The sequence below is a fragment of the Ambystoma mexicanum genome, chromosome 10, assembly GCF_040938575.1.
Source record: "Ambystoma mexicanum isolate Mex_15411 chromosome 10, UKY_AmexF1_1, whole genome shotgun sequence".
Taxonomy (NCBI): Eukaryota; Metazoa; Chordata; class Amphibia; order Caudata; family Ambystomatidae; genus Ambystoma; species Ambystoma mexicanum.
In genome coordinates this window covers 1094095788-1094116857 of record NC_090932.1, presented here as the reverse complement: position 1 = coordinate 1094116857, position 21070 = coordinate 1094095788, and the positions used below count along the sequence as shown (strand labels likewise).

At 47.5% G+C, this 21070-nt stretch overlaps 2 protein-coding genes across 9 annotated transcripts in view; one reads left to right on the top strand and one right to left on the bottom strand.

The window, feature by feature from the left end:
- The window catches only part of DUSP11 (dual specificity phosphatase 11), a 494978-nt gene extending 488650 nt beyond the window's left edge, over nucleotides 1-6328 (bottom strand). For 4 of the 6 annotated variants that reach the window (XM_069618926.1, XM_069618929.1, XM_069618925.1 and 1 more), the window contains exon 1: nucleotides 6192-6327. In XM_069618926.1, the coding sequence (XP_069475027.1) occupies nucleotides 6192-6220 (29 nt within the window). In that variant the 5' untranslated portion in view covers nucleotides 6221-6327. Of the gene's footprint in view, nucleotides 1-6191 lie in introns of all 6 variants that reach the window. The other 2 variants (XM_069618930.1, XM_069618928.1) reach the window with 1 other exon arrangement.
- A 75-nt stretch (nucleotides 6329-6403) lies between these two features.
- Nucleotides 6404-21070, top strand: part of STAMBP (STAM binding protein) — a 675416-nt gene continuing 660749 nt past the window's right edge. The window contains exon 1 of one of the 3 annotated variants that reach the window (XM_069618921.1): nucleotides 6404-6759. The gene's annotated coding sequence lies outside the window, so the exon portion shown is untranslated. Of the gene's footprint in view, nucleotides 7198-7907; nucleotides 7986-21070 lie in introns of those variants that run through there. The other 2 variants (XM_069618923.1, XM_069618924.1) reach the window with 2 other exon arrangements.

Genomic DNA, 21070 nt, shown 5'->3' with positions numbered 1-21070 from the left:
TCAAGTAGCACAGTGAGCAGAGCACTAGCTCTTGACATCGCTAACGCAGGTACGAATCCAGGCAGTGCCCAACTCAGCCTTTCATCCTTTCGATGTCGATAAGAGTGCCACACACTGTGGGTAACAATTCATAGCGCTATAGAAATGCACACTACGCTAAGCCTTTGTTTTGGAACTTATTGCTTTACTGGAATGAACATTCGGAGTGGCACTGGATTGCGTAGATTTGTAACTGTTGTATTGTACAGTGGTACGAAACGTAGGAAAAGGCTCTAGCAAGCCCTGTTTGATAAAAGAAAGGATGTACTTTCAGGGGGATGAAACCTTGGCCTGTGGCACCGGCAAATATTATGATGGTAAACTGCCTGTGTAGTAGCATGCGAGCTAAGGATTTTCAGTATTACAATTTGTAGGGGGGCTTGCATTAGTATAGGTCATGGCGTCTGTGCATCACTGGCAGCGTCCTGTGCTATATTGGAGTGTTGGTGGACTACCAGGTTTTGTTTTAGTTTGTACTGCGGCGTGTATAGCACATTGCCACCTGCCCTGGCATCAGGCGATATTTCCAGCTGCGAACTCTGGGCTAGTGGTGCAGGGGATTGCTGTTGCTGCTACAGGACGAACGTATAATTGTACAAGGCACGATTTAATGTAACCAACCGGCAGGCCGTGGTAAAGCTATGGAGCACTTCTGATATAAACAGCTCATAGAACGGCAAAGTAGTACATGACATGAGTTACCGAAATTACCCTGCGCTGTTGTAAGGTGCGAGTTGGAATCATCCAGTAGCAGTTTATCAATGCGGGGCAACACCTTAAAGTTGTGAAGATGTCTCCCCATATATGAAGATTTGTATACATACTGTGAGGAGTCAGAAATGAAAGGCGGACACAAAGTGTTATTGAGCGAGGGCCACCGCCACACACGAGGTGTTTCGTAAGTCGGCGGGTGATGAGTGGGGGGGAACATGTGTCGAGGGTGATCACATGAATATGAACTAGGATGCTTGTCCACGTTGTACCTTGCAGTTTCAGAAGTTGGGGGGGGACATCGGACGGGGAATTTGAAGCAAACAGTGACACAGTGACTTCAAGTGTAGAGTTATTTAGAACGTGCGGCTTGGTTCATGGGAAATGCGTTCGCGCATTTATAATGTGGCTGGATAGACTTTAAATGATTTCTGTAAAATCATCTTGGGGTGCGGATGGTCGTTGCTGTGTTATGAAGGTGGGTCGCTACAATGTATGCTCCATGTCAACCTTTGAGCACAGGGCGCATTCCCAGTGCGGTCGTGGGGTTATATTGCTGGCTATTTGGCGCGAGGCTGCGCATTAGGTATGCAGGAAAAAGGGAGTTCCTTGGAGGTCACGCACAGCGTGGTGGAAGGCCCCTTTTGGTTTAAAAAAAAAAACACACGGTTTCTAGGGCACTGGTGTGCTTAGAAAAATGTTGTAGGGACAGGGGTATTGTGGGCTCTAAAATCGATATTATGGGCCATGTCTTTGGGAGTTAAAACTTTTGGGCAAATCCGACATTTGTTTAAGAAGGGGATGTTATCAGTTAGCAACTGCGAGTGTATTGGAGGAACAGCCTTAGTGCACAATAGCGCGTAGAGGTAGGCCGTATGCAGGGGAAACAATAACCAGGGTGCCCTGAGCGGCTGGTGTACCACTTATTCAAAATATCAGGCTTCACCTGGTGCAGGAGGGGCGGCATAATTTCTACCGGGGAGAGGCACCACGTTACAGTGGCAGCAAGAGGGCAACGCAGCGTACGGGTGGCAGCATGGATGGAGGTAGAGCTAGAACGTGTACGGGGTATTATGGTTCGGTTCAGCTCCGGCACGAGCAGAAGGGTTCACAATTACGATCACCTACGTTACAGTCATGGGGCATTAACCTGCGTGATGGCCAGACGATGTCCTTCACCACGTTGGGAGCGGATGCGCATAGCAGGTTCCCTAAAATACGGGATTAAGGTGGCCATGGGGGAGTTAGGACCGTAAGGACCGCAGGCTCAGTAGTTTTCACATGGCGGTTGAAGGTCTGGCGAGGGGGTTAATCATGGCCTCCTCAAAGGAGTCACGCTTGAGCAGGGCTGTTACACAGGGATATGTGGGCTAAATACGGGCACCTGCAATCAGAAATTGGGGTACAAATTGCTCGGGAGCAGCGGGTGAAGGAGGGCTGCCCTTGTGATGCTCAAGGAGAGCCGGCTGCATTGCAAGTTGCGGTACGGAGTCACGTTTCGCGTGAGGCCAGAACCTAGCACCTAAACAGAGCTGCATGACAGGAGTGAGCTCTCACTTTGACAGCTGGGCAGTACCAGGGACACAGGTTCGAATCCCGACAGGGCCAAACCCAGCGGTGCAACAAGAATAAGCAGCGCACAGTTACCTGAATGTTCATATTGCTATTTAAATGCGGAAGTAGTATCATCCCGCTGGGGAGCGGGACAACACGAACCAGACCAGGGTCCAGCACCGGGTCTGCCCCGAGAAAATGCTGGCAATTAAGCATATTGGTTAATGTTAGCAGAGAGGCGGCTCCGCGTCAGGGGCTGCTTGTGGGCTCCAGGGTCGAGATTTTAATGGGTTTGCAATGGTTTGTATTTTAAATGAAGAGGCGCATCGGTTAACAAGACCCAATCAAGTACGGCTTTGGCAGCCTTTACAACAGACTAGGAGACAGGTATTGCAGTTAGTAAGATATCGGGTGTGTGTAAAAGGACATTACGCTATTGGAACTGCTCCCCATAGTAGTAGCATTCAAGTTGTGGGGGGGGGGGGAATGGGGGACACACCTAGAGAACAAAAAAGTGGCCTTATGGTCGGATAATCTGGCAGTGGTCCAGATTATCAACACAGGGTCATCGAGCAATCAGAGGGTGCTAAGGCTACTCAGGGAACTCACCAAAAGTCTGTTAAGTTTGAACATTGAGGTCAGGGCATGGCACATTCCCGGTATAAAAAAATACAGCCGCTGATTCTCTGTCTCGTTTACAGTGGGACAGGTTTCGGGAAAGCTGCCCCGAAGCAAGGAAGGAAATGGCCCTGTTCGAGGAGCAGTGGTGGGGGAGGAGTGGGGGGGGGGGGGGGTCTGAGCTCCTTGGTAGAGACAGCACTGGCGCCAGGTACGGCTAAGGGGTACAAGGCATGTTGGGAACGTTTTACGCAATTCCGAGAAGAGGTGCTACCAGGCGTTCAGGGTGAGAACCCGGTACGGGCCTTTGTGGGCTGGAAGACAGGGAAGACCCGAGCATGGGTAGGGTACCACTTGGCGGCCATAGCGCATTACGCCAAGCTTAAGGGGGAGAAGGACCCCACCAAGGAGCACTACATCACGCTGGCAGAGGCTGGGCTAAGCAAACAGTACCAAAACCAGATGAGAGGCGACCCATTGATATTTTAAAACTACATGGGTTAATTAAATATCTGGACACCGTGTGTAACGGCGAGACCGAGAGGGTACTGTTCACGGCTGCCTTTACGGTGGCGTTCTTTGGGGCTCTCAGGGTCAGCGAGCTGGTGCCGGAGAATAAAGATGGCAAGGGGAACAGGTTTTTTCGGTTAAGGGATGTACAAGTGGGCAGCTCCCAGGTGGTCATCTATGGGAGAAGATCAAAGACCGATCAGAAAGGAAAAGGGGCGGCAGTATCGCTGCAGGCCATACAAAAAGTAGAGTATGCCCAGTGGCGGCGGCCAACTCCAACCGGCAGCAGCAGCCATCAGAGACAGAGGCACCGTGGCTCTTGCACAGGGACAGGTCCGCATAAAGCCGCTTCCAGTTTAAAAAAGTGATGGGCTAGGGCCTTAGATGGGGTTAACTGAGGGCCGGTTTGGGACACATTCATTTCGAATAAGGGGCCGCCACATCCGCGGCAGAGGAGATCAAGAGGTTGGGAAGATGGTCTTCGGGGTGTTACAAAAGATATATCAGGCCAGAAAAGATGCGAGTTAACCATGCCATTCCCTCCACTTCTCATTCCCCAGCGCTGCATGGAAAGAGGAAGCGCACCGTGTGGGGCACTCGTTCGTCTCAAGGGCCAAGGCGCGCTGGACTCGGCAGCAGGAGGAACTGACAGCCGGCGAGTTCCGGATCGAGTGGCGCGGGGTGCCGGGGATGAGATGGGCGCAGCTGCAGGGGCTGCTGCGTAAAATGCTGGGTAGGCAACAGAAGCCTGGAGGTGCTGGTAATCCACTTGGGGGGGGGGGGGGAGGGGAATGACTTGACCAGCCTAGGGGGGAGGGGGGTTTTGGTTGATGAACATTACGCTCTCTTTACAGGAGATTTCGGCACAGTTGGGCGAAACGGAGATTATATGGTCAGAAGTGATTACCAGGGCAGAATGGAGGGGGGCCGTGAACCATTCAGCAGTTGAGAAATCAAGGAGGAAATTGAATGGGGCTGTGGCAAAATTCTGCAGGGGCAGAGGTTTCCACCAAATCAGGCACGGCCTGAGCAATGGGAAAAATCCTGAATACTGTCTGAAGGATGAGGTGCACATACCGGCAATGGGATTGGAGCCCTTTTTTCTGGAACATTTGTACCAAACTGCTGGAGTTGTGAAACAGGGACAGGAAGAAGGGGAGCCACGGTGGGCGGTAACCCACCTAGTGGCGTGGCGGTGTTGTGGCAACCAAGCACAAAGGATAGACTCCGGACGAGCCAGAAGGAAACCGGAATGGGTCTTCGCTCTTCCGGACCAGCGCCTCTTGGGGGCCTAACGGCGGGGGCGTCTGGTGGTAACAACTAAGGCTCAGCTTCCCCCAAAAATTAAACGCCGCTCTCCCCACCCACAGACACCTGCATGGGCAGGATAGGCTCAGGTGCAAAGGGTCGGGGGAGTTGGGGGCCTACTATACAAAAGTATAGGGGGAAGCTAAGGAGATCCGACATGGAGCAAGCGCCACACTTGCAGACTGAAGTCACAAATGTGTACAATAATTCTGTTGTGATGAAAATAAAACTGCGGCCAAGTTTGCCATTTGAAATACTGTGTCATGCCAATTTCATTGCTCGAGTAGAAATGAAGCGCAGTGAAGGGACATGCACAAAGAACGAATTGGTAATAAAGGCAAATGGACAAATGCAGGGGTTATGCCACTGACGACGGGAAAGACCCGAAGCAAAATGGAGGAGGCAGCACGTTAACCGCTGCGGGGTCTCAAGCAACTTTTCCCCTCCCCCTGGGAAAGGGAGGTAAGGGGGCAGAACGGTGCCCAAAAACCCTGAAGCCTGCGAAGGGCGAAACAAAGGAAGGGGGCTGGGCAAGCCTCTTTATAGGCGGCGGGGCCCGACTGCAGAGACATCTCGCTCCTGCAGTGGGACCCTGCCGACAACTCGCCGTGCTGAAGGAAGGATTTCATTTTCCATCCACCCACCCACGAAAGGGAAGGGGAGGAGGGCGACACCTGGACGTCGCTTTCGCAGGATGGCCAGGATGGGCGGTGTTTGGGCGACCAAGCATAAGGATAGACTCCGGACGAGCCAGAAGGAAACCGGAATGGGTCTTCGCTCTTCCGGACCAGAGCCTCTTGGGGGCCTAACGGCGAGGGCGTCTGGTGGTAACAACTAAGGCTCAGCTTCCCCCAAAAATTAAACAGCGCTCTCCCCACCCACGGACACCTCCATGGGCAGGATAGGCTCAGGTGCAAAGGGTCGGCGGAGTAGGGGGCCTACTATGGAAACTATACAAAAGTATAGGGGGAAGCTAAGGAGATCCGACATGGAGCAAGCACCACACTTGCAGACTGAAGTCACAAACGTGTACAATAATTCTGTTGTGATGAAAATAAAACTGCGGCCAAGTTTGCCATTTGAAATACTGTGTCATGCCAATTTCATTGCTCGAGTAGAAATGAAGCACAGTGAAGGAACATGCACAAAGAACGAATTGGTAATAAAGGCAAATGGACAAATGCAGGGGTTAACGCTGTACTCTAGACACAGCAAGCTCGCGGGACACTAACCACCAAATGTTTAGATTATGCCGCTTTAAGTTTCCCTCAAAATGTCACACAAAAAAACTTGAAACGTCACACAACATCCACTAGATCTGCGCATAGGTCAAAGGACCTACTACTAAGTATAAACCCCCGTTCCCCTTCCCCACGGCGACGGTCCTATAGGAATGCGACGTTCCATTCATACAGACTCTCCTCCTCTTCTTACACTCGTGATTCTCTTACCGATCAGGCAGCTTGTTCATTTTCCCCATCACAGTTCTGTTCAGACTCCTCCCGGGGCCCTGGGCTCAGGCGCTCTTGAAGTCAGGGCCCCGCGAGCAGAATAGCAATACCAAGAGAGAAAATGTATTCTACTATAGTTTCTCGCACTCCCGACGAAGAATAAGACAGCCACACAGTCACATTCCAAACAGCGTGGCTGGCACGTCTTGACGACAGCGGAAACAGGCATACTAAACATGGCAAACGGCCGTGATTATAACAGTGACGCCATATTGCAGTGGTTTAGAAGGAAAGATACATTATGGAGTCGATAGGAATGATAAGGATCCGCAGCTTCGTGATGCCTACAGAATTCCATTAAAGAGTCTAAGTCTAGGCTAAATGCGGTCCACTTTTTATGGCTTCAAAGCAGATAGCCAACAACGTACGAAACATTGCTGTAGATGAATACGAAGACGTCGTGGATGGTACTACTTGCGCCTATCAGTGACATCATATTCTGGGGACCCGGAAGTGTCTGTGAGCTTTACTTCAGGGCTGGTGGAGGCTCTAGGAGTCAGGCAAATAGGTAAGCTGTGGCTGGATGTGTGTCACTGTGCGAGTATGTGGTGGGGCTCTTTCTGCTACAAAAAAAGCTGGAAGGGCCAATGGAGTGAAAGCAAACATCCAGCCACCTTAAGTCACCAGGGGAGGCACACAACAGAAGTACGGTCGTTGAAATGAACTATAGGAGCCAATGACCAGTAAATAAAAGAAAGGAGGAAAAATACTCTTCATGTGGGCTTACTGGGCACTAAAGAAAGACGCACCTCCCAATTCCGCTCTAATTAATTCCATTTTGCTCTTACGTCCCCACCATAATGCCTCTCATAGACTTTTATGAGATCGCCTTCCAAGCAAACCTAATTCATCATAATTCTACATCCATAAACTTTAATTAGAACGCAACATCCATAAACTTCACTTAGAACGCACTCGTTGGAGACTTACCATGCCGGGTTGAGAGGTATGATATTTTATTGGATCTACCATGTCAATGTGTTTTATATAGTGCACAGCTGTCATTACTACGAGTTCTCTTGACTGTATCTTTGTCCGAAATACAATAGCTGCACAGACCCTAGTTTTGTGTTTCGATGACTGGTGTCATTGATTTATATTGCCTGTATGTTTTGACTTGCATGTGCAAGGTGGGGTCGGTCTCGGGTTGTTTTTTTTTTACAAACTGCCGCTGCGAGCTGTTGTTGCTAGATTGTGGTAGGCCATGGGGTGAGTAGTACATGCGGTCCAGTGTTTGCTGAACGCTTGTATTGGGTTACCCGAATCCCCTCGTTTGGGGCCGGTGGTAACAGTCCAGCAGAGTCGGGTCTGGAGTTAACCAGAATCGGCTGTATCTGCAGGTTGTCGATGGTTGATACCAGAGATGATCTCAATACATAACAACTTCGTCCTAGATACATGTATGATGGCCAGTGAAGCTTCTGCAGAGAGTAAACGTTAGAGATGGCGTAATGCTAAAGACTGCTTTAAGTGATTGTGGAAACCGAGTGGAGTATATTGACACGATATAGAGGTGTGATTGCACCTTGAGCTCGGTGTGTCTTATACGGTGGGAAGTGTGTATTACAGAGCTGCTGCGTCCACAAAGGCTGAATGAGTCATAGAAGCATTTCTGCATAGGGCTTGTGTAAAAGTATGCCAGAGGACCGAGGTTTGTGCTACACAGACACTGTTCAGCAGAGTGGCCCAGGCCCAACAAACCGTCCCCCGGCAATGACGCAGGACTCAGCCAAGGTCAGCTTGAAACTGTTTTTTATTATCTGAGCTGCCGGGGATTGTACAGGAAATCAAAATCTCCAGCAATCACATTCCTGGGCCCGTGTCACAGGCTTTTGTTAACAAATTGCATCACAACTTGTGACCTTTCCCAAAAGAGCCTATTCTATTGGGTGGCTGGGGTGGTAGTACCTATAGCAGGCACATATATAATTTAGCTAACTGGTCCTTCCATATCAGGTGCCTTCGCCTGAAACTTCCCCAAAAACTATTACATTGTTGCAAGGTGTCAGGTCTACCATTGGCCATTACCCATTACCCTCCACCCCAGAATTTGTACTCCGTGATTGGCTGGAGCGGGTCTCCTCAGGCCTGGGATGCTGCTCTGTTCCCAGCACTCAGTGTACCTTATAAGGGTAATGAGACAGACTGTGGGCCTGATTCACGGAAGCCTTTCATAATGGTGCAATCCCATTGAAAAACGCTCTGTGAATTGTGCTCTGTGTCCCCCAGTCGTTGCCACTGGTATATCCACCTTGGCTGAGAGAGTGCCTGCAGACTGCGATGTTTCTTGGGTAATGCATGTATCAGTTCTTGTCTGCTTTGCTGGGAACAGCATCTCTTCCCACCATGGGTAAAGGGCTATTGTTCTGCTTGGCTTAGTCACAAGGGTGAGGACCTCAAAATGGAGCTTTTCGGTCTGCAATTAGTGAGGATTTCTTCAGTTGCTTTGCAGGTGGCTCCTCGCCCCTGGAGTCTGGAATGTTCCACTCGCCCTTGTCCTTGGTTGCGAGCACTGGCCCTTCGCTTTGTACTGCAGAATCTGCATCTCTTCATTCCTTATTCTGAGGCCTGTGGCTTCATGCAATTTCACAACAGTCGTTCTGTGTGTGTATGTATATATTTATTGTACTGCTTTCTCTCGGGGTTAGTAGTATTTGGTTCTTCCAGGTTCCTTATGCATCCCTGAAGGCCCATATAGTTAGTTGCAGTAAGCGGCTGCAAGCTTGTTTTTTGTGACTCTTGCTTCCTTGCGTTTCTGGGTTCGGCTACTGAAATTAAAAAGGTGCTAACAGTATGTACATGTTTCTGTCCTCTATCTCCAGAGCAGTATATGCATGTTCTTCGTGTGTGCACATGCATGTCTGTGTAACTTCGTGCAGGGATGCAAGTTTGCTTCGTGGCTAATTTTACTATGTCGTGGTGTCTCTAATGACGTCAGTAAGGCTGGATGTTTATCATTAGTCAACCTGTTACAGTGATGTGGCACCTGTGTCAATGAAGACGTAAACTGGATAGAGTTTCAATGGTTGTCTAAGGGAATATCTGTTCACATAGGTAGAATGTACTTGCCCTCCCAGGGGCTGGCTAAACAGTCTGGCATCTCTCGTTTCTCATTCTTTGGGCTGTCATACAAATAGAAGACAGGAGGGCCATTCCAGGGTCCCTCTCTTCAGTCCCCCCTCTGGTCGGCCTGCCAACCACATCTCCAAACCTATTCACTGTAGCCCTTAGTAGCCATATTTTTGCTACTCCTCCAAGGTGTCTATAGTACTGTCCACTCGCTCCACCCGGCAGTGCAAATATGCAGCTGCCCCAGACAGCTTCTTTAAGTGCAGCTTTGGGTTAGCTGCTTGACATATGTGACCCACGGGTCATCGCAGCACGTTACTGCGGATGATCCTAACATGACGTTTACAGTATAGCATGCACATACTTGATGGCATTAAAAACAAGCCCACAATAGGGTTTAGTTGAAACTAGGATTGGGTAGAATGGTCTGTCCCCCACACTCGGAGCTCAAGACATGTATTAATTGGAAGACAATCACTTGAATTGAGATTCTCACCTAGTAGACTGGAAGCTAGGGTTATTTCTGTCAGTCTCATAATATTTTTTTTTCAATGCGAGACCATGATTTACAGTTACTCGGCATGCCTGCTTTGTCTGATGTAAAATTAGTGACATCAAATCAGATTGTGATTAAAAAATCAGATTGTGATTCAAGAGGGTTATCTATTGAGAAACCCTACTGAACAGGAAAATAATCTGTTATAAGCTTTACTGTTTTGTCATTTTTTTCCTCCTGTCTTTCACACTGTATTATATTTTTTTGTACCAAACGTTATGATTGATTGTTTTTTTTTTCATTTGTTTTTTAACGTGTATGTGTCATTGGCCAGCAGTATGTGGCTATACTGAATTATTAAAAATGATATAAATTCACAATTTCTCTGATAGTTACCCTCCATTCCTACCTTTGTAGTATTGATATGTATTTTGCCCTGGAAATTGGGGATTATGGGCTTGCCTGTCTTGGATGCTAATGATTAATAGTAATTTCCATGGTCATCTAAACTCCATGTCTTGTAATGGCACTCTCCTTCCAGGTTGCACCATACCCATTTAGCCCAATATTTTTTGTAGTCGTTGGAATCGTTGAATACCATCATTTCAGTGGGGAACAGTGGGCACTCCTTTTATCTGTGCCTTTCTTGTATTTCAAGCTTCTACTATCTTGTCCTCCGCCACCATTATTATCTACCAATATCTTCATCCCTACTGTCTTTTCTGTTATCTTCCTGCATTGTGTTATGCATATCCTTATCACACAAATTGTCAACAACACTAGTATCAAGGCTGCTAGTAATACTTTTAGACCGTTCTCCATCCATGAGAATATATGCGATAGCCAGCCTTTATCTTTTCCTGCAACCTTCGCTTCTTCCTCCGTTTTGGCATACATTTTTCGACAATCTGAGCTAGTGTTCCGTTTGCTTAATCATTTGCTGGCATGAACGTGCAGCAAGAGGACCCGATCTTGGCGCAAACTCCTCCTTCCGTCGCTGTGAGAAGATCTAGAACGTATCTGTTCAGGAGGGCCATCAACCTTATTGCTTGGAGCTCTTCTTTTATGGCCCTGAAGCCGTTTACTGTTGAGTCTATTGTCTGCATAAGCTCCCATCTCATTATCTAGAGCCATTTTGCTTTTGTGTATGTCTGTACAGCTGGAACTACTGATCCAAAGAATATTTCTCTTCTACTGAACAATCAGCGTTCAGGTGGTATGTCGTCCAGAGAGGCTTCTAATGCCGCCGATATGTAGTTCTGCCTTTTTTCCCTACTCAATTCTTCTGACCTCTTCTTTCTTCTGGCAGCGTCCATTTTAGGTAAATCTTTTGTTTAGGTGTCTTTTTGTGGAATCACTAGTTCTCGGGTATTGATGTGCACTAGCGAGCATACACCTTCCCAGTTGGTTGGCAGCTTTTCATATGCCTTACTATGATATTATAGGTTATTTATAACGCGCTTAATACCCAGAGGTTTCTAAGCACGGACCCGGTGATCGAACCTATGCAGCTCTGTGTCGTCTTGCTTCCAAGGCGAGCACGTTGCCGCTGAGCTATCCTCCCGAGCCTTAGATCCGCACGCCCAATAATGATCCATTGAAACTGCCATCCCAACCCTCATGCCTGGACGCTTAACTGCCTGCTTGCAGTCTTTTTTTTCTCCAACCTTTACTGCTCCATCATTCTGGAAACATAATGCTGCTTTCTTCAGTGGTATTATGGGCATTGATCTAGCTTTATTCTCCACCCAGGTCAGTCATTTTGCACTTGCATCCCATTCTTTTAGGCATTTGTAGCTTTCGTCCTGTACTTTGTTCACTGGAACTGTTAGGAGCTTGTGCGCTTTGCTTCCTACTACACTTTCTTTCCATCCTTCTGCTGTGTATACTTGACCATACACAAGCATCTTTGGTCATTCCCAGCATCTTGGTTCTCCTCCTATTTCATTGGGTCCCTACTTAGGACATGGCAATTCTTAGTGTTATCGTTTTTGTCTCTCCTTTTTGTAGGCCGTCAGTTAAGTATTTTATAGCCTGGTCTTTTTTCCAATACCTATCCATCATATCTAGTGTTTTTATATAGCTATCTTCAAAAGGAAATGTCGTCTTGGACATCCATCTCAATGCTGCCGTTTTCCCCTGGAATCTTCCTCGAGTAGTGCACATCGATGGGTACATAAGGCATTGTGCTCTTGCTGCTGGTATTTCATTTGCTACAAACATGTTGGAGGCAACCATGGCATAGGGGAGAAGAGAGAAAGCATAGCAGCTCTCCCCAGTGGTTTGTTTACCTACTTTAGTCATGTGTTTGTACCACATGTTGTTAAATATTCAAGCAGTATCGGTGAGATAAAGATCAACCCCGCCCATATCTACATCAGCAGTGCATTTACCTCTCCTTTCTGATCCAGCAGTGCTCACCTCTTCACCTGGTATGTCATCTTGCCAAATTTGAGCTTGTGTTAGTAGGGGTTACAGCTTTATTCCCTATGACAAAAAGACATTTGCCACAAAATAAGAGCAAAAATTCCAAATGAAAAGAAGACACAGGACACATTTAGCACTCTTTTAATAATGGTATCCATTACTTACTCTGCTTCGGAACCTTGTGCTGCTTTGGAGATTTGTTATTGACTACCTGCAATGTGCCAGAAATGCGTTAATCTGTTAGTATTTCTTTAATTCAAACTCCGCGAACATGATGTGTGGGTCATTGCAAGGAAAAAAAAATGTTACCAGACAGTGTGTGTTCTAGGATCTCAAAGTACTGCAGGCACTGAAGGATTTCCTCTATTCAATTGTGGGTATGCTTGGGACAAATATGCTAGAAAAACACGGGCAAAATACACTAGGATTGTGTCTCCTATTACTGTTGGATCTTGTAACAAAGTGGACAAATTGGCCTTGGAAGGTCGCAGGATGAGGGTCATGTGGAAGCATCGGTCAGTGTGCAGAAAGAAAAATAATAAACAGTGTGCCCTCACTTTGGATGTGTGGGAAGTCCTTTCCCGATCACTCTTGCTCTGGAGCGAGTAATCATAGGTTGTCCTCGTCTGTGCTGAGATGTTCAGAAGTGATCGCTTTGTTCTTCTGCTTGTGGATCGTTGGCCCTTTCGTTATTGGTGCTAGGAGAGGCTGCTGCTTGACAGGGCTTGTCCTCTCCAAGGTAATTCCAGGCCTTCTTATCTTGGAGCTTCACTGACCGATCTGTGACTTGCTCTTCAGTGTACGGTCCCATAAACCGAGGCTTGTACCACTGGTGGGTAAAGTCCCTCAAAATTATTTGGTCACCTGGATAAAGTTGTGGAGCTTTCAAAAGTTCTTTTGTTTGCTTCTGGGTGGTTCTCTTCATTTTCTTCAGGCATCTCCTGTTGTCCCTGCAGTTGGCGAAAAATAAAAGCGGCACTAGCCATCAAGGAAGCGGTGTGCTCGTACATTTCCTGCTCCAATACATCTAACAATGCCCTAGTGGGAGGAGCCAGGGGAAGTCTGTCTCATGCACCGCCCGGGTTACCACCTCATGTGGGGTTAAATGGTGGTCAGACACTAGTTTGTTGTGCAATGCAAATATGGCTAAAGATAGTCAATGTAACCAGCTTTTGTTTAGTGTCTTTTTTATTTTGGCAATGCCTTCCTTGAGCAGCCGTTGAAGCGCTCGCACATCCCATTAGCGTGCAGGTGATAGGGCCAAGAGAATTTGTGTTGTATTCTCAGTAGGGTTGTGATGTGGTGAAACATCTCAATAGCGAAGTGAGGATCATTGTCAGACTGCTGGATCTCACACACACCCCATCGTGGGAACATTTCCCGAACCAGGAATTTTGCTGCTCTAATGGCATCAGGATGAGAACAGAGACCAGCTTCGATCCATCGAGAAAATGGGCATACAACCACTATCATGTAGTGGTAGCCTTGGCATACTTGGAGGATGTTCACATAGTTGACATGAAGGTGTTGGAATGGACCCATTGGACGATATATGGCTCCTCTCACTGCCCTTAGTGTGTGACCTGCTGTAAATTGCTTACAAACAAGGCAATTGGTCATGAATTCCGCCAAATGTTCCACCAAATTAGGACAGAACCAGTCTTTTCTGATATGAGCAGCAAGCACATCCTTCCCCCTATGGGTAGGATGGTGTAACTGTGTTGGTGCAGTGTGCAATAATGAGTGGCATTACCACCTTCCCTTTGTTGTTTTGCCACCATAAGGCGTCTGTTGGAGATACTGTACATCCCCTCTTCAGCCACAATTCTTTTCCCTTGGTGCAGCTCCCTGCAATTCCATAACCTCTTTCACTGGTTATGTGTTATACCCTTCCTTCAACACCATTGTTCGTACATAGTTATTTGCTGGGGATAAAGCGCCCATTTCCAAAATAAGTGGTGCGTTTTGCTTCCGCCACCTCGTTACCCCCAGAGACGGATCCTCCCCCTCGCATAGGCCTTGCACTTTGCCACTGCCATGAGCGGTGGGAATTGGAGCGGTTCTATTAGTCTGTACTGGGGACCAATTAGCATGCCTGAAGCCCCTCCTCAGTCCATGTGACAGCCCAGAATGCACTGTGGATGTCACGTAGGCTGAATCGGAATACACTGTTGCTTACTTGTTTTTGCTATGCTCCAGAACCAATATTAGAGATACCAGCTCTGCAGCATGCGCTGAAAAATGTGATGGTAAACGTGCGCTTACCACTACCTCGCCTGTTCCATCTTCCTTTAATCTAACAACTGCCATCCCAGTATGTTTTTCTCCTGATGTCTGGTCAATTGTTGATGACCCGTCAATATAGAGTATGTCTCCCCCTCAAGTGCGTTCTCCTGTATCTTTGGGATATAGTTGTGGTTTTCTATGTTGGCAGTGCAGTTGTGCATGTAGTCATTATTTTATATGGGTTTGGTAATAAATGTTGTTGGGTTTCACAGCAACACCTCATACCCCGAAGCTCTGTGTTGTCAGCGTACCTTTGGGCCTTTCTAGTGTTGTGAAGAGAGCATGCTCCACAAAGAGTAGTGCTGTATCTCGTGGTAATACTTGCTGACTAGTACATTCGAATGCAGCAGCAGCTAGTGCCTGCTCGCAAGTGTAGTGTCCTCTCATCACTGGTTCTCATTTCTTGCTGTAGTATGCTAATGGTTTGTGACCCATCGTCTTTTGTGTCAGTACTGCAGTCATTGCTACTCCATTGGAGTGCGAGCATAAGAAGAATATGTCTTGATAGCCTGGCATCCCTAACACAGGAGCTATGCATATTGCTATCTTCAGTTCTTCAAATGCTCCGGTCATTTCTTCTGTCCACTGTAAGGTGCCCTCCCCTCTTTGTGCTTTTTTCAGTGCGCTTAAGAGGGGCCTAGTGTACGTGCTGTAGTTACATACCCATGCTCTGCAGTAAATACATAGTCCTAAATACTGCTGCATTTGTCTTATGGTTATGGGTTTCAGAGTGTTTTGTATTGCTTCTGCGTCACTTTTCACCTATCTTGTGATATCAGCTGCCCAATGTACAATACCTCATTCTGGCAATATTGTAATTTGCCTGTGTCTACTTTTTACCCCTTGTCTGCTAGTACAGTTAACATGTGCACAGAGTCATCTCTACAGTGTGCCTCTGTTATGCTGCAAATCAATATGTCGTCTACGTTCTGTATAACCCTCAAACTGTACATTGCCTAGGTCCATTTGAAGGACCCTGCTGAAAATGGAAGGGCACTTGCAGTACTTTTGAGGAAGTCTAGTGTGTTTCCACTTTGTACTTCTATATAGCAACAAAGTTAGGTCTTGTGAGTCTGGATGTAGTGGTAAAGAGAAGAAGGCATTCTTCAAGTCTGTGACTGTGAAATAGGTAGCATCCGTAGGAATGCTACACAGAATTGTTGCTGGGTTCTAAACTAAAGGAAACTCTGCCTCAACAATATGGTTCACAGGGTGCAAGTCCTGTATACAATGCCACAATCCCCCTGTTGCCTTATTCAGAGGGTACACGGCCGTGTTGCACTGCAATTTAGATGGTATTAAGATGCCTTGCTTTACTAACTCGGCAATCGTCTGGTAAATATCCTAGTCTGCTGCCCTTGACAGGGGTTATTGCCTAGATCTTGGTAGTATTGCTTCGGGCTTCAATTTTATCTTTACTGCTCCTATCCCTTTCAGGAGCCCCACGTCATAGGGACTCGTAGTCCACAAGACGCTGGGGACCTTTGCCAGTTCTTCCTCAAAATGGCGGCAGTTCTATTAGCATCATCACCATTCTCTGTAGTACCTTTTATGTAGTGTATCTTCACCCAGTATGTGATGATATGATAGGTTATTTATAATGTGATCTGAGCGGTTGTCTTTGAACAGTTCTTCATCTATTAGAGCAGTTAGCTTGTAACCTTCTGCTACTGTGATCAACGACCTCCACGCTTGTCCGGTTTTGTCTGTCCCATGTACTTTTATTCTGTCTTCTCCCACTATTACTGCTGCTATTTATAGTGGTATCACTGTCCCCTCTTGTTCGTCTTGTGGCAAGTCTGGTCTGAATATGTACTCATTTGGAAGGCGCCACAACTTTCCCTGTGTTCCCGGAAGCCATGCTATTATTACTTCAGCTCCATACCGAAATAGTTCTTCGTCTGCTGGCAACCCCCTCTGTACCGTGCATCCACAATAAGCTTTGAAGATCTCCCTCACATTTAGAAGGTGAATCCTAGGTGGGGAACACACTATCCCCTTGTCGGTGAATGAGATTTGTAATTTTAAGTTTACTCGCAATATCTCTTCCCCATTATGTTTACCGATGTCTATCAGGAATACAATAAGGGTAGAGCAAGGTCATGCCCCCCTATAGAAAGTGCAAGATTGTCCGTTAAAGGAACCAATTCCATCCAGAAAATCCCTGCTCGTTCATGGCGTTGCCCGACATTCTATACCTCCCCTCCCGGATGCAGGATTAGTTGCCCCTGTGTCTATAAGAAAGGAGAAAGTCTTGTCACCTATCGTCACCCCTATACGTGGTTCCTCCGACGGGTTGGGTGTAATCGATAGGATGGAACACATCAGGTCTGTCTGTGGGCTGTCTTGTTGAGGGTATATTGACATTCTGTTCACTGCGAATGGGTTGCCCCCACCACAGTAGTGTACCCCACACCCCTAGTTTCCTAATGGGAGTCATCCCCATAGTCTGCACGTGCCAATGTCCTGTCTTTTTGTGGTGCTTTGTATGACTCTGCATCTGTGGTGTCTGCGAATAAGGCTGTGTTGGTGCCTGCATTTGGGGCATCTGTGTTATGAGCTGGTATACCTGTGAGTATGCATCGGGTGTCTGTCTGGGTCTCTGCGTCGGGTTCTGTGCATCAGTCTTTTTCCCCTGATATGTTGGCTGATATTGCGCTCCCCATTCAGCTGCATCCCCTCTATGCTCCTGCACACACTCTAGAGATATGCCCTATGTGGCCGCACACTCGAAACTGGAGAGTTCCCTCATCGGCTTTGGATATCCCACTGGAAACCCCTCTTGGCCTTGTTGTATTGGTTGCCCTGTAGCCACGATACACTTCTGAAAACCCCCTCTTGACCTTGCTGCATTTGATGCCCAGAGCTGTGTCCCCTAGGTGGCCCTCCTCTTCACCTGAACCTGTGATGCACATCTCCTCGTCCTATGAAACCTCCCCCCGCAGGTGGTGCTGCATACTGTGCTTTTGGTGCACCTTATCCTCCCGTAGGTGTAAAAGGGACCCATTCCCTGACACCACATCCAAAACTCTGAATAATGGACCCACCACAATAGGGAATGAGAGAGATTGCAAGTTGAACAAAGTTTATATCAGGTAAATTGTGCACACAGAGAACTCTGCTGCCCGAGAGCGCTCTGCCCAACAATACACTGGCAGCACATTAAAAAGGCACCAAGCGTCATAAGTGACATCTCGATAACACATCAAGAGAGCGGATTAGCTAGACATATATATCGAACCTGGCTCCATTGGTTGTTGTCTTCTCCCTCCGTCGTGATGCACGTGGTCAGCTGGGCTCATCCTTGCCGGGGTGAAGGTCGGGCTCACAGATAAGTTACACGGCTAACTATCTATGTAATTGTAAGCCCAGAAAACGAGAGAACCAGAGAGAAAAGATACTCATAAACAACAAACATGAATGAGGGGTGTTTTAGAGTTTACTGACGGATATATGATTATGATACCCCTTACACTTGGGGGTCTACAAAGCATCGAGCCTTCAAACCGAAATGCCAGCTTTGGGGTGTTTGATCTGCTTTATGCCTTGTGATGTAGATAGACATGTGTTATTTCTGATTTGGAGAATGTTGGTATGAGATTTGGACTAGGGTGGTCGTTCCGACCTGGTCTTAGCAAAGGGATCAGATGTGTATCTGCATCAAAGGACATGGGGGGGGGGGCATGGATAGTGTGGCTGAGCTACAACCATCCTGGGTGGGGGAAGAGGCAATATGGGCAGGTTTGTGGAGACAAATGGGCGAACAGGCCAGAGCCGGCTCTGGTCATACACAGGGCAATAAGCTCATCGAACGTGGAAAGATACCAAACATTCGCAACATTGCACAGTTGGACTTCCATGGGAAACTGGGTTTCTGTGAAGCTGGCAGGAGGCGCAGGGGGAGTGGGGGCTGGCTGTGCGAGGCACTGGGCAGGGCAGAAGGAGAGACATTCCCTTTTAGAGATAATTTCTGGGCCTAGTAAAAGATGGCGTTTTGGGTAGCGCAGAATGGAGTCTGTATGCTCAGGCTTTGTCTTTTGTTTGTATTTGAGTGTTTTGGTTCGAATTGATGCAGACAGACAAACACAGGGACGTCTCCAGCATTTAGCAAATATGAGATCTTTTTTGCGCGGGAGCGTTGAGGGAGGGTGTGAAAGACCACCTCTCCCTAACATTGTCAACACTGCCCCTTCAATGGCATATTTTAGAATTTCTTCTGCAATAACTTGGCCTCCTCTTTTCTTTCCTTGCGCTTCTTTCTCGTGTTTTCTTGCATTAACCTACAATAGTGTACTATAGTGAGTTGAATTTCTGACCACGGTTTTGCTTCCATCCCCACTAACTTCTTGAGTTGCTTTTGCACCTGCTCTGGCAACCCTTAACATAGTATATGGTAGAATAATCCCACTGTCTTGTCCCACAGTTCTCGCGTTTCAAGTCTCCATTTCTCTTGAATAATCTGAATATACTGTAAGGTGTCTTCGCCCTCCCCCATTTTGCATGCCATGATCGCGCTAATGTCTGAGGTGTCTGGGTACTGCACCTGTAGAGCTTGCCATATAGCCGCTCGCCAGTTGTTGAACTGCGAACCATTGTTCGCCGTGTTCTAGGCGGTTACCCCAGCCCTTTTCCATACGTCATCGGCAACCTCTCAGAGAATCGCAGACGGTAAACTTTTCATGTCCCCCACTGCTAACGTCTGACCTGCTGTTAGTCTTTCCATCTTGTATATCCATTTCCCCGCTCCTGCCATCAATGAGGGTAGCGTACACCTCAAATTGTCTTTGCGTATTTGTTGCCAGGGCATGTACTGAGCTCTACCCCACGCCCCCATCTCCAGTAAGGGGAACTGTGTTAGTCCGCTCCCCCCCTGCAGTCTCCCAGCATCTTTGGTGGTGGTGAATGCCCTTTCTAATTCTCCTCTTCTGCACGCTGGAAGGTCTCTGAGCCTCTGTGTATAGGGGGAGGACGCTGTAGCCCTAGAACGAGGGTTTTTCGCACAGAGCCTCCTGTTGGTTCAGCATCCATTGATGCCCCGCCACATCCCCTCCGTCCTGGAACATGTTCCATAATTCAAATATCGCCATTTGTTTGCTCAGTTTCTTCCCCTTGTAGACCTCTTGTATATGTGTACGTAATGGTTGCTGCATATATCTGGATAAACTCCCACCTTTTGGTCATGGCTTAGTTAATTTACCTTCTGTGCTCCGTGTCCATTCCGCGCTATATTTATGAATGTTGTCCTTATATCGCGGAAGGGACTGGCACATGTGCTGAAGGGGTGTGTGCCCCACGTTACTTCCACAATACGTTATTCTTGAAACTTACTTGACCCCAAGTTAGGGCTTTCGATACTTCCGCTGTCACTTAACAAATACACCTCTGTTCAAATTTTCAATTGACAGTTCCTTTTTTACAATTTGGCGAGCCTCTCCGGCTCCCAATCAATATTCTGGGCGTGCTCCACTCACCTCCCCTTTACAACCCTCTGTCTTTTCGAGCACACCTACACCACACACCTGTCACCACTCCTTGTGCTCTTCACGTCCTATACAGAAACCTCTCTGATGACGTCACCTCTAACATGCCTAATGCAAGGAAAGAGACAACTACCAGAACTCACAATACCATTGCTCAATTACACTACTATTTTCACAAATATAAACAAGAAACAACATATACCCACGGCCGTCGTCCTGCCTCCTAACAGGGGATACCACTATTTCACGCGCTCAATCTGTACCTAAAGCGTCACCGTGTAGATAAAACGCCTCAGCAAGACTTAACCAGAAGAACACCTTCTGTCATTCAAGCTAGCTTCAGTGTTTAAGCCCTATACACGGGGGATGCCATCATCCATGACCCGAGCTAAAACGCTTAATCCACAGGAAATCCACTATTTGCATAACTCCTGCCATTTGTACCCTTCAGTCAATATTCTAGGCTAACCGCCTTGACCTTTTACCTCAAGATTGAGTGTTCCCTAACAGTTAACAAATTACATCTACCTCCACTGATGGCTCAATGATACTTGACAATACTAAATGCTCATCACCACCCAATATTTATCACCACCCCGCACCCAACATCTCTTCACCACCTGCCCTATTTGCTGTATGGCTGAGTCCATACTTCCACTCCCCAAAGCTGCAACTCTGCCCTTCTGGTCTGCTGGGATTCTCACGGACCACGGGCAGGATTTTCTCCAAGGCGGCTCCTGATGGCCTCTGCATGGGACCTCTGCATGACTCTCACGCTCCGTGGGTCACCTCACAGTCCTCCAGGCGTAGGGACGGGAAAGGCGGCTTCGTGCCAAATGAACGTAGTGGAAGTCCTCTGCTACCAATTTGTAAAAGTATGCCAGAGGACCAAGTTTCGTGCTACACAGACACCGTTCAGCAGAGTGCCCCAGACCCAACAAACCCTCCCCAGGCAATGACGGAGGACTCGGCCAAGGCCAAGTTAAAACTGTCTTTTATTATCCGAACAGACAAGGATCATACAGGAAATCAAAATCTCCAGCAATCACACTCCTGGGCCT